At 43.9% G+C, this 16,460-nt stretch overlaps 1 protein-coding gene and 1 long non-coding RNA gene across 7 annotated transcripts in view; one reads left to right on the top strand and one right to left on the bottom strand.

Moving 5' to 3' along the window:
- Window positions 1–1,285: 1,285 nt before the first annotated feature.
- Window positions 1,286–16,460, top strand: part of LOC144318894 (uncharacterized) — a 131,772-nt gene continuing 116,597 nt past the window's right edge. For 2 of the 6 annotated variants that reach the window (XR_013384857.1, XR_013384852.1), the window contains exons 1-2: window positions 1,289–1,726; window positions 6,216–6,332. This is a non-coding gene — a long non-coding RNA (uncharacterized LOC144318894). Of the gene's footprint in view, window positions 1,776–4,018; window positions 4,162–6,215; window positions 6,333–16,460 lie in introns of all 6 variants that reach the window. The other 4 variants (XR_013384859.1, XR_013384858.1, XR_013384855.1 and 1 more) reach the window with 4 other exon arrangements.
- OR2C1 (olfactory receptor family 2 subfamily C member 1) lies at window positions 4,692–5,737 on the bottom strand. The gene has a single exon (XM_077906372.1). It carries the CDS (start codon window positions 5,735–5,737, stop codon window positions 4,799–4,801), a length of 939 nt encoding a protein of 312 aa, XP_077762498.1. The 3' UTR covers window positions 4,692–4,798.

Genomic DNA, 16,460 nt, shown 5'->3' with positions numbered 1-16,460 from the left:
TTGGGGGTCGGTGGCTGTCCCATGCTGAGAGGGGACACCACAAGTGTAAGAAGACCCAAGAGGAAGGAAGGGGGTTGATGAGTACTAAGAAACAATCTATAACTCACTGATTCTGAAGAGACTTAGATATTTCCTTCTCTGAAATTCAATGCATAAAACCTGGTAAAAGGTGAGCATGTTGTCTCAGTTCCTGGCCTGTGCAACCCAGATGTTAGTACCTTGTCCAGGTATGGTGAGAGCGAGTGTCATGGTTTCTGCCGCAGTCTTTTTGAGGATTTAATAAGAGCAAAGAACAATATTCTACCTCCAAACCCCCTTCCCTTCAAAAAATTTAATTTGGGGAAGCAAAGCGAAGTAAGGCAAGTCCTAGGAATACATGTCAGTGTTTCCTACAGTAGAGCCTTACCTGGGCCCCCCACATTTCCCTGCACACACTGTCCCCAGCACGGCCCTCACGACAGCCTGTTCAGCGCAGTTCCCAGAGTCCCAGGCTTCATTCTCTACACAGAGTGGTAAAAAGAATACTTTTCCAGAGCCTAGGGGAAGGCAAACAGATGGGCTTCACTGAACATCAGGGTGGGAACAGAGAGACAGCCCAGAATGGATCAATTAGGGAAGGCTTTGGAGGCCTCCTCCAAGAGCTAGTTTTTCTGAATGAGGAAATGGAGGTCAATAGAAAGAACAAGGAATGCAGATGCGAATGAGACTGCTCTAGAAGGCTCCTCCCACTCCCAGGGTATTGTGGGCAGGGAGTTGGGGGCAACTGCTGCCTGCCACCCTGTGGAAGGAGGGGGCTGCCCCCTCCACTCATTTCATGCTCCAGTCAGCTGTGCAGACAAGAGAAGTCCGTACCAGAGCTCCTAACTCCTGCCTGTCAACTGCCCCAAATAGTCTAGAGGAGACAGGTAGGAGCTGGAGAACATATTCCTTTACTCCCTCCTTCAAGAGATACTTGATTACATGGGAAGGGCTGAAAAAAAAAATCTTCCAGGATATGCTGGACCGGTGCCCCAAGGGGAGACGGGGTGGCGCGCCGGCCACCTACTCCCTCTGGCTCCCCAGAGGGGCGAGGCCCAGCTTGCGGCCACTCGTGGTCTTTGAGTTCGGGGATGGGAGGCCACAGCTGCAGGGGAGAAGGAGGAGCCGCAGCGCTCGGGGCCTTCCCAGCAGAAGTCAGCTTCACACAGTCCATTCACCAGCCGCGCCATCTTAGCCAGCGCGCTGCACCGGAAGCGGCCGCGCGGCATGCCGGAATGCTCGGAAAGCCCGGCGCATGCGCACCAGAAAGGCCTCAAGGAGCGGCGCGGAGGACGCAGGCGCGAGCTAAGGAGCGTCGTCTGGTTTCCGCCCTTCCGCTAACCAACCGCCATTCTTCCCGAGGAATCCGCGCGTGGTAGCCGCTGGCGTCCTGTCCTCAGTCAGACTGCGGGGGAACTTGGGCGGCGCCCTTGGCGTTTGTCCGCTCCCTGTTGCTCACTGCTCTATCTGTTGGCCGGCGCTTCCGCTGCTTGGCTTCGGCGGTTTTCCTTCACCTCAGGTACAGGCGTCGCAGCAAACGTAGTCCAAGGCCGTCACGTGCTGTTGGTGTGCTGGGCGCAGGGCTAGCACAGTGGGGGCGCGTTCACTCTGCGTAATCCTCACCACGGTCCTCTGAAGTCAGTAGTATTGCCGTTGTCATCCTCCAGAAGAGGAAACGAAGACTTTCTCCGTGACTACCGTGACGAAAGTAAGCTTTCCAACCCGGTGTTTTCTTCCTCCTGTCGTTCTTAATACTCGTGAGTACCGCAAGCCCTTCTTAGGTGAAAAAGTCTCCCCGTTCCTTATTTCCGAACTACAGTCTTTCGCCAGAGGAAATGACTGTTACTTGTCTGTATATCTTTCTGTACCTTCCTGTGCAGTTTTGCCAAATCTTGAAGGTTTTCTTTGTTTTTTTATTTTTTTTATTTTTTAATATTTTATTTATTTATTCCTGAGAGAGAGAGACAGAGACACAGGCAGAGGGAGAAGCAGGCCCCACGCAGGGAGCCCAACGTCGGACTCTATCCGGGGTCTCCAGGACCACGCCCTGGGCTGAAGGCAGCGCTAAACCGCTGAGCCACCCGGGCTGCCCTCTTGAAGGTTTTCTATTTCAATATTACGACCACACCTTTTAACCTGAGGTTGTTTCGTGTAGTCATGTACCGCAATATATCCAATCAATCATTTCCATTTTGGTGGACATTGAAATACTTTTCTAATTTTATGTGGCTGTCCCATCCTTGATTTGGGATATTCTGAATATATTTTGAAGAGGGAGCTGATAGATTGGGATGTGGAATTTGAGGGGCATAACAGTGGAGACTTCTCTGTGGTCTCTCTGCCCTTATCCTGGATTGTTCATTCATCCATCATTTATGAAGACACTGGTTGTCCAGTGAAGGAGTATACTGGATCAGGGTATAAATAGAGGGAGGTGGGAAGTGAAATAGACTGATTAACCTCCCTCCGAAAGCCTCCACTTTGATTATTATTATTTTTTTAAAATTTTAGTTATTTATTCATGAGAGACACAGAGAGAAAGAGAGAGAGGCAGAGACACAGTCACATGGAGAAGCCCACTCCATGCAGGGAGCTCTATGGGGGACTCGATCCGGGAACTCCATCCCAGGGCTCCAGGATCATGCCCTTGGCGGAAGGCAGGCGCTAAACCTTGGAGCCACCCAGAGATCCCCTTCATCTTGGTTATATATAACACGGGAACAGTTTCCACAAAGCACTCCCCCACACATAACCTATATGATTTTACAGTGTTCCTGCCTGGCATTCTATTCATTTTACAGGTAATGAAAAGGAGGGCTGAAGAGCTCAGATCCACTAGTTACCATATCCCATTTTCTTCCAGAGTACTCAGAATGCCTCTTAGCTCCTCATGCCATAAATTGTCTAAGTTCTCTGCTGTCTCCCTAGTCAGAGACCAATGTAACCAGACAGCTACATGGTTAGGAAAGAGAGAGCGTGTGTGTACGGGAGTGAGCAGAGTGTGATTGTAGAAGAAGCCCAGTATGTTTTACTGTGCCCCTAATGCCAAGTTAGATTTAAAGTATTCTGTGTTTCAATAGGGAGATCTTCATTACTGCAAAGTGTTTAAAGATTCCCTATTTTCCTCTTATTTCCTCCCAAGTTATTTATTAATGTAACTGGTTTGGCGAGACAATATGACTGCTCAGTCTCCTTGGTAGTTATATTTCTCATCAATGAATCCAGTGTCGTTCTCGTTTTATTTATTTGTATATTTTTAAAAAGTTTTTATTAATTTATTCATGAGAGACAGACAGACAGGCAGAGATACAGGCAGAGGGAGAAGCAGGCTCCATGCAGGGAGCCTGATGTGGGACTCGACCCAGGTCTCCAGGACCACGCCCTGGACTGAAGGCGGTGCTAAACCGCTGAGCCACCAGGGCTGCCGTCGTTCTGGTTTCATATATTAACTTAGGAGCTTATTAGTCTTTGCAATCCTGCTGTCTGAGAACTTCATCTACTCTAAGTGTGCTGACCAATAAAAATTCTGAACCAGCAAGTCCATGGACTTTGATAAATGCACCAAGATAATACCAGTACTTGGGTAGTCCTGGAAACACACTTGAAGTATTACTGAGTGGAAAACTGAGAAAATAGGTCATGGCTCTGGTAGTAGGTGTGTATTCATTCCCATGGCAAGTCTAGTAACATGCTGTATCGCATATGGGCATTCTGATTCCAATACCTGAGTTCCTCAAAGTGACTCATGGTGTGCTGGCTGACTTCCAGGAACGTTAAGCCTGAGAAAATAGATCTGGAGGCAGGGGACATCCTTTATGGATAGCTTTTATGCTCTTAAACTTGCTTAAGGAATCTCAGAGCATCCCATAATTCAGTAATCATACTAATAATATATTTAAATGCTGGTAACAAATTTCATGGGTGGGACTTGGGAGGAGGTAAGTTCAATAAATAGTTTTGATTCAAAGGAAAATAAAATTCTTTTTTTCTCGTTAAATAGTGGATGAAGCAGAAAGTGGCATGTAGACATAAAGGACAGGGTAAACAAGATGACAGAGGATAGGAAGTATGGTAGACAGGCTGAAATACTGAGAAGAGACTGAGATGGAGAAAGGGAATGGAAAGGGTACAAAGATGAATTGTGTGAGTTTTCATTGGGGATTAATCATACCTGGTTTGATTTTCTGGAATAATAGCATCACTATATAAAGTTATTGCACACAGAACTGCTTTTTATTTTATCTTTTTTATAATTATTTTTTAAGATTTTATCTATTTAATCACGATAGACAGAGAGAGAGAGAGAGGCAGAGACACAGGCAGAGGGAGAAGCAGGCTCCACACAGGGAGCCCAACGTGGGATTCGATCCTGGGTCTTCAGGATCATACCCTGGGCCAAAGGCAGGTGCCAAACCGCTGCGCCACCCAGGGATCCACAAGAACTGCTTTTTAAAGTACAGAATTCTCTAGAAATACAAAGACATGTAACACTTATTACACTAAATAAATAACATGTGGACGACAAACGGTGCGTTGAATTAGGTTTGTACTAAGTCAACAGCCTCTGACCGTTGATCAGATACACTCTTATCTGTAGTCCACGGGATTTTTCGTAAATAGCATAGGATATTAGAAATAACACTAGCCATGTATTAAAAGTTAGGGTTGTTGGGAACATGTCTTGGGTTTATGAGGGTTGGTACTCCTCATGTTCATTTGGCCAGAGTGAGAATGAGTAAAAGTAGATGAGAATATAAGTGATGATGGAGTTTCCCTTCTCTCAGCCAAGTGATCTTCCCTTTCCTAGCAGCCTCCTTAGTGCTCCCTTTACTTCCCTATTTCTCAGAGTGTAGATGAGAGGGTTCACCGTTGGTGTGACCACAGAGTAGAAGAGGGAAATGAATTTGCCCTGGTCCTGGTTGCTGGTCTTAGCTGGAAGGAGATACCCATAGATAGCTGAGCCATAGAAGAGCAACACCACCACCAGATGTGAGAGGCACGTATTAAAGGCCTTTCTCTGTCCCTCGACTGAGTGGATCTTCAGCACTGCCTGAGCTATGTAGCAGTAGGAGATCAGGATGACACTTAGTGGGACAGCAGTGAAGAAGGTGCAGACACCATTGAGCACAACCTCATTGAGACTCGTGTCTCCACAGGCCAGTTTGATCATGGCAGGTACCTCACACAGGAAGTTGTCCACCCTCCGGTGCCCACATAAGGGGAGCTGCAGAGTGAAGGTTGACTGGATCACAGAGTTGCTCAAGCCACCCAGCCATGCAATGGCAGCCAGCAGCCAGCAGAGCCGAGGGTTCATGATGGTGGTGTAGTGCAGGGGCCGGCAAACTGCCACATAGCGGTCAAACGCCATCACCACAAGCAGGATACACTCAGTGGCCCCTAGCCAGAGGAAAACATAGAGCTGGGTCACACAGCCACCATAGCTTATGGTCTTATCTGGTCCCCATAAGTTGATCAGCATTTGGGGGACTGAGCTAGTAGTAAAAGCAAGGTCCAGGGTGGAGAGGTTGCTGAGGAAGAAGTACATGGGAGTATGGAGCCGGGCATCCAGCCAGGAAAGCAGGATAATGGTTGAGTTCCCAAGCAGAGTCAGTAAGTAAGAGAAGAGAATGACCATGAAAAAGATTATCTCCAGCTGGGGATGGTCAGATATACCCATCAGAATGAAGCCCTCCAGGAAGCTGTCGTTGGCCTCTGGCATTCTGACTGTGCTCTTTCACTTGAAGAATCTGTCCAGGGAAAACCACTGAGAAAAAGCAAGTAAGAAAGTATTAGATAAGGCTGCTCGGCATCAGAGAGGGTCTGATAGTTTTCTGGGCATCATATTTAGGTACCAATTTAATGTTTGTGACTACAAATATTGACTGCAATCCCTGACCACTGTCTCACATGAGTGGAAACTTTACCCCTTCCAGTGTGAACTGTGAGCTGTTGCTGCAATGAAAGAAGTGCCTTATGAAGAACAAAAGGATTAGGGATCTTCAGTTCAGCAAAGTGGTTACAACAGGGTAGAGGGAGTTGACCATTGGAATTACACGTAGAAAGTCTTAAAGTACACATTTACCAAGCCAAAGTTTTGATATGTTCATGGGTGGAAGTAGACCCACTATATTTGGAAAAGCTCTCCAGAAGTTTCTGATAAACATTTCCCCATCTCTGCCAAATCCCTCCCCTCCCAGGTGAAAACTAGTGATCTACAAAGATGGGATTATGGAAGAATATGATGAGTCAATTAAATTATGGCAAAAAGTGAAAAGAGAGAATATATACTTATCAACTACAGAAGATACAAACATGTAAGTTAAGACGAGGTAAAAAAAAAATAAGATGAGGTAAAATAAGGATAAATAAAACTTCACATAAACCTATTAAGTTTAGTTGGAACAGGCTAAAGAAATAAATAGCAGTTATCCAAAGGGGGTTAAAAAGCTTAATGGGTACCAATTATTAGTAAAAGACTGGATGATTTCAGAGGGATCCTTGATGCTTTGAGTTATACGACCACCATCCCCAGCATAAACTGTAGAGTAATTCTAACATCTCACAAATATTAGTTCTTGTTAATTAGGGCCAATAGCATCCTTCTATCAATCCAGGTCAGGGATGATAAGGATTTCACAGGATGTTTCAACCTTCCTTCAACCTCTGCCTTATACCTCAAGTGGAATTAGCTTTATCCTTTTCATTTAAAACTTAATGGAGCTGAGGAACTGAGCTACCATCTGATAGTGAGCCCATATTTCAGTTCAGAAGGTTTTTCTGAAATCCATCTCATACCTCCAGTAGTAGAAGTGTTTTGCCTCTTGTATCCACGTAGGAGGAAGAAACAGGCAGACACTGCCCATCACCCCCGCCCCCCTTTTTTTTTTGGTTTTATTTATTCGTGAGAGACACAGAGAAGTCTGAGACATACGCAGAGAGAGAAGCATGCTCCATGGAGGGAGCCTGATGTGGGACTCGATCCTAGGACTCCAGGATCACACCCTGGGCTGAAGGCAGGTGCTTATCCGCTGAGCCACCCAGGCGTCCCCCCCTTCCTTTTTTAATATTTTATTTATTTATTCATGAGAGACACAGAGAGAGAGAGGCAGTCATAGGCAGAGAGTGAAGCAGGCTCCTTGGAGGGAGCCTGATGTGGGACTTGATCCTGGGAGTCCAGGATCACACCACCCATATTCTTCCATTAACTGTCTGGTAAATGGGTTCTTGATGCATTGTGGCAGGTCAGGGATGCCAGAATGTCTTTCAGACGGTGCTCTATGCATATGGAATGGGTTTTACCCCAGGAACAAACCAACCAAAACAGAAAAGGAAAAAGCGGTACCTAGAGTGGGAAGCTATCAACTTTGGTCACCAGACGGTTCAGAAGGAAATGCCAGAACAGCCAGATTCTTGGCCTGAGCTTGACAAACTCCCCAAGGCAGCAGGACTGTAGCCTCAGGGTTATATTCAGCAACTCAGCTGCTCTTCAGGGTGTTTTCCTCCCTCAAAGGGTCTCTTCCCTTGGTTCTTACTTCTCCCATAATTTGGGAATGTTAAATTGATGCAGCACTACTTGCATTTTAAGAGGAACCTAGAGAGAATATGGAATGCAAAGGGCACGCCACTTACGGGGCAATTTTGCCAGGGGCATGCCGAGATAGGGGCTGTTTGGGTACAGAATGAGTTTCAGGAATGGCTCATATGATGACGGGTAGATGGTTTCCATCTTGGCCTGGCTGTGAATTTGGTTTGAATGTTCAGGATATTGAGAAAAGCAGCCACGACTTGTGTCCCAATAAGAATCCCGAATATCGTAATTGTCCACCTTCACCCAGTTTTCTGCCTGTTTCTCCTCTCAATATCACAACTGTGAACTGACTACTCATGGATTAGGTGTCACAGCTGGACTTGGGCTGGGCCGCCTCCTATCATCAAAATTGCCCCTGAGCTCCCAGTTCTCAGCATCCAAGCCTTGCTTTAATAATAGCCTGAGGAAATTAAAGGGGAAGGGAATCATCAAAAGCAAGGAAACAAGCCCAATTCTAAATTCCCAATCCTGGTAGAGAAGTTTTGAGATATGTTTTAAATATTTCATTTATCTGGGAGATGGTTGGCAGTGATATACTAGAGAGCTCAGTTTGTGCCGGACTCTGCACGGAAGTTCAAAGTTAATCTTTCTTGAGCTCATGGTCAGAATGGGAAATGGGGTTTTCAGTGGAGAGTAAGATCGAGGCAGTATGGCAGACGAGAACCACAACACAACACAAACTGTGTAGATGAAAGAGTCTGAGGTGAAATACGGACAAAATCTCTCCAGTCGGAAAGTTTAAGGTATTTAATCAGGTGAATAGGAATTGTATCCCCAAAGCTCAGAATTCGAGATTCAGAGATAAACGAGTTTGAATCTTAAAAGAGGTAAAATAGGACCAGTAAACCAAATGGTAACAGAGTTCAAACTAAAGTTTCGGAAATAGTTACACCAAAGAGGCATCACAGCTAAGAAAAAAATACTTAAATTTAAGAAACGCCTGGGTGGCTCAGCATTTGAGCATTTGGCATTGGCTCAGGAGGTGATTCCAGGATTGAATCCTACATCGGGCTCCTTGCACAGAGTCTGCTTCTCCCTCTGCCTGTGTCTCTGCCTCTCTCTCTCTCTCTGTGTTTCATAAATAAATAAACTCTTTTTAAAACATTTAAGATAAACTTATAAAGAGAAATTAAGGGAATAAATGTTGTCTGGAGGGGACTTCAACTTTTGAAGTTAAAGTCAGGGAAGACAATCACACTCCCTTAAAATTTGTTTCTGATGCTACTGTTAGAACAAAAATCCTGGCTGCATGGACCTGAGCGTGGCTCAAGTGGCAGCAGTTGTAATGAGCATAGGATCTCATCAAGGGCTAAATGTATGGTGGCATATCACATAGGTATACAAACTGAACACCACAAACTCAGAATGGAAATGGCTGGATAGCATGGTGTTCCAGGAGTAGCTCTCCAGGCTACATCTCTCTGCAAGCTGACAGCAGTTTGCCATGGGTGTCACCAAGGGAAAGCAGAGTGCTTGACATGAGGGCCAGGAGGGCCGCTCTCTGCCATGCAGTGCCCAGGCAGTTTCCTAGTGGAAGGTCTTACCTCATTTTCCTGATGGCTTAAGAGACATGGAACATGTGCTGATTTTTACAGAGAAGGGAGCAGGATGAAATAGTTCCCATGGAGAATGGCCATACATTCCTTCTTTTAACAAATGATTAAAGCAGGTGTGGTTTTGTTTTCTCTTCCAGTTAAGGTCTTCACAATCCTGAGGGGATTTTATTTTTTATTTTTTTAAATATTTATTTATTTATTCATGATAGACAGAGAGAGAGAGAGAGAGGCAGAGACACAGGCAGAGGGAGAAGCAGGCTCCATGCCAGGAGCCCGACTACTGAGGGGATTTTAAAGATGTGTCCATGCACAGCAGGTGCTCTCGAAAAGCAAAATGGGCTTAAGTTAAAAGCAAGGGAAATTATGACTGCACATTTTGAGATTTCAGCACGATAAAACACGGGTAATTGAGAGGAAGGTGTGCCTAGAAATTTGTGTGCCTGAGGGCTATACCCAAGTCTTCCCAGACCTCCTTCTATTGAGGACACTGTTCCTAGGACTGGAGTGCATGCTAAAGAATTTTGTTTCTTTATTCTCATCAGACTAAGACTTTCCCAGCTCCTCTCCTGGATCATCATACAAATGACTTTGTTAAAGAGTCCGTCATTTGTAGCTTTACAATTTCTCTTCATAGTTCAAATAGGTTTGCTTCCTGTCTCTGCTCACAGCTGATGGAGAAGGTCACAGATGGGCTTGGGGCTCTAAGGCCATGTCACCTCCAACCCTTCTTCTGCGGGAAGATTGCAAAATCACCTCTAAAAAGCCTTACATTTCACACTCTCTTTTCTCTCTCCTTTCCCCATGTTTGTTCCCCCTTTGCCTCTCATATACCTGAAGTCTCTATTAACGAAAGTGTTCAGATTGTTCGAGGAAATATACCTTTGGCTTCAGGAAGCTGCTGAATCCATCACACCATCCCTGGTGGACCACGAAGGAGAGAGAGAGGAATTAGTGAGGAGACTGAACTGTGCAGTGTCTCCTCAGCCCACTAGTTGGGAGCACAGGCTTTTATCTCTGGGGCTGGCGCTGGCCATCTGAGGAGCACTGGATCTGCCTCCTGGAAGCCCGACTGGCTCTGGCTCATTCTACAAAGCCCAAGGGGTCACACTGGTTCCCCATAGATAATTGGCACAAAGCATTTGTGTGGCCACCACATGGGGAAAAGGCTGTCCCCGAAGAACCCACTCCATCTTTCACCTCAGTCCCGCCCCAAAGACACACTACTAATTGAATAGTAGTAAGAATAACCACATTCCTTAACTCATTACTAGTGATACATATTTTTATCCTGCTCAAGGTACATCCATATGATCTAACTCAGTTCTTAAAATGCTTTCTGGGGCACCCGGCTGGCTCAGTTGGAGCATAGGACTCCTGGTCTCAGGGTTGTGTGTTCAAGAGTCCCACTTTGGGTGTAGAGATTGCTTAAAAAGAAAATCTTTTTTTTTTTATTTTTATTTATTTATGATAGTCACAGAGAGAGAAAGAGAGAGAGGCAGAGGGAGAAGCAGGCTCCATGCACCGGAAGCCCAATGTGGGATTCGATCCCGGGTCTCCAGGATCGCGCCCTGGGCCAAAGGCAGGCGCCAAACCGCTGCGCCACCCAGGGATCCCAAGAAAATCTTTAAAATGCTTTCTATGGCAGTTGAAGCAGTGGTCTTATCCTCACTATGTAGTTGGGTAAACTGAGCATGAAGTGGTTATATGACATGCTTAGTGTTAAACAGCAGTCAGCCCAGTGTTTGTTTCCTCACTGGGCATAAATCAGCCACCCTGTGCAGAAGCAGTGAATATTTTTGACTCATCCTCTGGGAGATGTCATCCTTGAGAGTTTTGCGGGAGGGAAGGAGGAGAAGGAATTCCCACTAACTCTGGCTGTAACATAAACCAGGAATGGGGGCGTGAGCCTTAGACACTGACACCATGCTGTGTGAAGAGCAATCACTTACAAATGCTACCAAATAACTACATAAAAGGCGACTGGCGATGTCATCAGGCAATTATATGTTATGGAGATAAATTACCCCTCCCCCCCCAAAAAAAAACCTGCTGAGTTACAAACCTTGTCATTCAAAGGACTTGTTACTGAGGGGACATCGTGTGCCGGGTGATGGTGGGGTCCGACCAGAAGCAATATCGGCATGGGCCCTGTTGACTGGGGCTTCCCTCCCTGTAGGTCTGTCTGTAAATGTCTCATAGTCATTAGCTCTCCTTGCTGGCTTGTGCCAGACGCTGTGCTCGGCAGTTTACAAACATCACGACGACCTCATCAGGTAGGTATTATTCCTGCTGTACATGAAACTAAGGCTCGGAGTCATTACATAACTCGTCCAAGGCAAAGAGCTAGGATATGGTAGAAAAATCAAATTATCTCAATGAACACAAATGGGGAATTCAGTAAATGATGGCACGTCTGTGGAACACTACCCAAGCTGTCTTTGGACTCTATAATACTTCTCGTTTTGATTTAATTGAATCTTATTTTATTTACTTTTCCAGTTTATTCCCCATCCCCCCTCTCATTCTGCTCCACGCCCATAGACACCTACTGTGTCTCCTGTGGTTGACATGTTTAAGTGAGTGGGTCTAATTGTACCCGTGTAAAACATCATGTATCTTATACAGGTAAATGTTTTAAATTGACATCCATGGTATTTGCTATAGACTTCATTATACTTACATTTTAACCTCTTTTTTTTCAGGTGTTTCATTTATGTTGTACTTTTTATTATGTATGTATATTTTTAGATTTTATGTATTTATTCTGGAGAGACACAGACAGAGGCAGAGACACAGACAGAGGGAGAAGCAGGCTTCTTGAAGGGAATCCAACGTGAGACCCCATCTAGGGACTCTGGGATCACGCCGTGAGCCAAAGGCAGATGCTCAACTACTGAGCCCACCCAGGCGTCCCTTGTTGATGTTTAGAAAGATAGGGAGCCTGGTTCTCCCTCTGCCTATGTCTCTTCCTCTCTCTCTGAGTCTCTCATGAATAAATAAATAAAATCTTAAAAGAAAAAGACACAACCATGTTGCTATGTACCCACTTGCTTTAGTATTTTCATACTGAATACACATCTATCATGTTTTTTCATTCATAGGGATGAATATATAGCCTTTCTTAATTTCCCACTACCACAAACAATGCGGAAATGATCATTCACGTAACATTTCCCCTTACGGACTGCATTAGGGTCTATCACAGATATGTATGTATGTATGAATGTAGGTATGTTCTAGCTGGAGATTTCTGGGCAAATGGGATATACATATGAGCACTCTCTGATTCTGCCAATGGGTTGATGCAATTTACAACTCCCAACAGCTAGAAATGAAGGTTTCTGATTTCCCCTCTGATTCTGCCAATGGGTTGATGCAATTTACAGCTCCCAACAGCTAGAAATGAAGGTTTCTGATTTCCCCTCATCCTAGCCCACACCTAGTATAATCACATCTTCTAACGTATGCCAATTTGATGGGTATAAAATGGTATCTCAGTGTAGTCTGCATTTTTGTGATTACTAGTGAGGTTAAACATTTTCACAGATATATTTGCTTTTTAAAATTCTTATTCTGGAGATCCCTGGGTGGCACAGCGGTTTGGCGCCTGCCTTTGGCCCAGGGTGTGATCCTGGAGACCCGGGATCGAATCCCACGTCGGCCTCCTGGTGCATGGAGCCTGCTTCTCCCTCTGCCTGTGTCTCTGCCTCTCTCTCTCTCTCTCTCTCTCTCTGTGTGTGACTATCATAAATAAATAAAAATTTAAAATAAATAAATAAATACAATAAAATTCTTATTCTGTAAGTTGTATTTTCATATCCTCTGCCTGCTTTTAGTTTTTCTGCATGTTGGTTTATTTGCAGTAGTTCTTAGTCTATTCTAGATAAACTTTGCCAGTTTTAGACATTATAATATTCCCCTGTAATCTATGCTGACTTCCTTTGAACAAAAATCCTTAATTTTGATATAATCCAGTTAATACATTTTCTGCCTTAAGGTTGATTTATGCTTTTAAAAATTCTTCCAAACTCTAATATTACAAACATCCTCTTTTATTCCCTTCAGATAGTTTTATCTTTCACATTTACGTTTTTAATTCTTTGGGATTTCATCATTGTATGAGGTAGTAATCTAAATTATTGTATTTTTTTAAAAGGAGGTTAATTTCCTTCACACAAAACAAATTCAGAGATAGACAATCAGGATCTAGTGTGGTATCAGGTCAACAATCACCAACTCCAGTTCCTTCTACCTTCCCACTCCACCATCCTCATCAGTGACTTCTATCCTCCAGGCCATCTATAGTCTAAGATGGTGGCAGGTGCTCCAGTCATCTTGTCCACACTGCTACAAGGAAGGTGGAAGATGTTTTTGCTGCTGCTTCCTTTTTTTTTTTTTTTTTTTTTTTTGCCTCTTTTGGGAAGCTGTCCTAGAAGTTCTATCAAATAGCTTTCCTTACATCTTATTGATGAGGATTTAGATATAAGAACATCTAATTGCACAGGAGGCTGGGAAATGTAGTCTTTATCTGGACACAAACATCACATCACCATCACATCATACTACATTAGGCAGTCTCAACAATGTAAGTTTTGTAATACTAAAAAATGGGGAGTGGATATTAAGTAGTCAAGTGGTAGTCCCTGCCACAAAAAAGATTACTAACTTGCTCTCAAATGGCCTTCTCTATTGCTTGGATAAATACAACAAGAATGAATTCCTTTACAATTAAAAATATCCAAATTAAAAGGACTTTGAGTGTCTTTCAAGTTTTTACTGAGATAAAATTCACAAGTTTAATCATCTTAAGGGTTAAATCCAGTGACTTTTATTATATTCACAGGTTTACAATCATTGCCACTGTCTAGTTTCAGAATATTTTCATCATCCCAAAAGAGTATCCCAAAAGTAGTTATTCCCCATTCTACCTTCGCCCCCATCCTCTTCCATTCACTTATCTCCTTTCTATATGGAATTGCCTATTACAGATATTTTATATATAAGGAATCATATACTATATGTCCTTTTGGGTCTGGCTTCTTTCATTCAGCATAACGTTCATCCATGTTGTATGTATCAGTACTAAATTCCTTTTTATGGATTAATAATATTCCAATGTATAAATATACTGCATCTTGTTTATCCATTCATCAATTGATGAACACTTGGGTGGGATATACCTTTTAGCTATTATAATAGTGCTGTTATGGGCAGCCCTGGTGGTTTAGCGCTGCCTGCAGCCTGGGGTGTGATCCTGGAGACCCGGGATTGAGTCCCACATCTGGCTTCCTGCATGGAGCCTGCTTCTGCCTCTGCCTGTGTTTCTGCCTCTCTCTCTCTCTGAATAAATAAATAAATCTTTAAAAAAATAAATAGTGCTGTTATGAACATTCATGTATGAGTTTTCGTTTGGAAACATGTTTCTAATTCCTTTAGGTATAACAGGGGTAGAATAATTGGCTCATGTGGTAATTTCCATAGAGGTTGTACCTTTTTAGAGTCCAACCAGAAATGCGTCAGGATTCCAGTTTCTCCATATTTGGCCAATACTTGTTATTTTCCCTTAAAAAACATAGCAAATATAGTGGGTGAGGTGCGGTATTGCATTGTGGTTTTGATTTTCATTTCAACCATGTTTAATGATATGGAGGCATCAGTTCATGTTCTTATTGACCATACATGTATCTTCTTTGGAGAAATGTCTAGTCAAGTCCTTTGTCTATTTTTAAAGTGGGTTGTCGGGGATCCCTGGGTGGCGCAGCGGTTTGGCGCCTGCCTTTGGCCCAGGGCGTGATCCTGGAGACCCAGGATCGAATCCCACGTCAGGCTCCCGGTGCATGGAGCCTGCTTCTCCCTCTGCCTGTGTCTCTGCCTCTCTCTCTCTCTCTGTGTGACTATCATAAATAAATAAAATTAAAAAAAAAAATAAAGTGGGTTGTCTTTTTGTGGTTGAGTTGTAAGAGTTCTTTTTTAAAATAATTTATTTTTTATTGGTGTTCAATTTGCCAACATACAGAATAACACCCAATGCTCATCCCGTCAAGTGCCCTCCTCATTGCCCATCACCCATTCACCCCCACCCCCCACCCTCCTCCCCCTCCACCACCCCTAGTTCGTTTCCCAGAGTTAGGAGTCTTTATGTTCCGTCTCCCTTTCTGATATTTCCTACCCATTTCTTCTCCCTTCCCTTCTATTCCCTTTCACTATTATTTATATTCCCCAAATGAATGAGACCATATAATGTTTGTCCTTCTCTGATTGACTTATTTCACTCAGCATAATACCCTCCAGTTCCATCCACATTGAAGCAAATGGTGGGTATTTGTCATTTATAATGGCTGAGTAATATTCCATTGTATACATAAACCACATCTTCTTTATCCATTCATCTTTCGATGGACACTGAGGCTCCTTCCACAGTTTGGCTATTGTGGACATTGCTGCTAGAAACATCGGAGTGCAGGTGTCCCGGCGTTTCATTGCATCTGTATCTTTGGGGTAAATCCCCAACAGTGCAATTGCTGGGTTGTAAGGCAGATCTATTTTTAACATTTTGAGGAACCTCCACACAGTTTTCCAGAGTGGCTGCACCAGTTCACATTCCCACCAACAGTGTAAGAGGGTTCCCTTTTCTCCGCATCCTCTCCAACATTTGTGGTTTCCTGCCTTGTTAATTTTCCCCATTCTCACTGGTGTGAGGTGGTATCTTATTGTGGTTTGGATTTGTATTTCCCTGATGGCAAGTGATGCAGAGCATTTTCTCATGTGCATGTTGGCCATGTCTATGTCTTCCTCTGTGAGATTTCTCTTCATGTCTTTTGCCCATTTAATGATTGGATTGTTTGTTTCCTTGGTGTTGAGTTTGATAAATTCTTTATGGATTTTGGAAAATAGCCCTTTATCTGATACGTCGTCTGCAAATATCTTCTCCCATTCTGTAGGTTGTCTTTTAGTTTTGTTGACTGTATCCTTTGCTGTGCAAAAGCTTCTTATCTTGATGAAGTCCCAATAGTTCATTTTTGCTTTTGTTTCTTTTGCCTTTGTGGATGTATCTTGCAAGAAGTTACTGTGGCCAAGTTCAAAAAGGTTGTCGCCTGTGTTCTCCTCTAGGATTTTGATGGAATCTTGTCTCACATTTAGAGCTTTCATCCATTTTTTTAAATTTTTAAAATTTATTTATGATAGTCACAGAGAGAGAGGGGGGGAGTGCAGAGACACAGGCAGAGGTAGAAGCAGGCTCCATGCACCGGGAGTCCGACGTGGGATTCGATCCCGGGTCTCCAGGATCGCGCCCTGGG

Source organism: Canis aureus, chromosome 8 (assembly GCF_053574225.1).
Source record: "Canis aureus isolate CA01 chromosome 8, VMU_Caureus_v.1.0, whole genome shotgun sequence".
Lineage (NCBI taxonomy): Eukaryota > Metazoa > Chordata > Mammalia > Carnivora > Canidae > Canis > Canis aureus.
This window is presented reverse-complemented; position numbering and strand designations above follow the sequence as displayed.

Excerpts from the sequence above, each read along its gene's own strand:
- OR2C1 (XM_077906372.1), bottom strand. The coding sequence starts at position 5,737 with ATGCCAGAGGCCAACGACAGCTTCCTGGAGGGCTTCATTCTGATGGGT.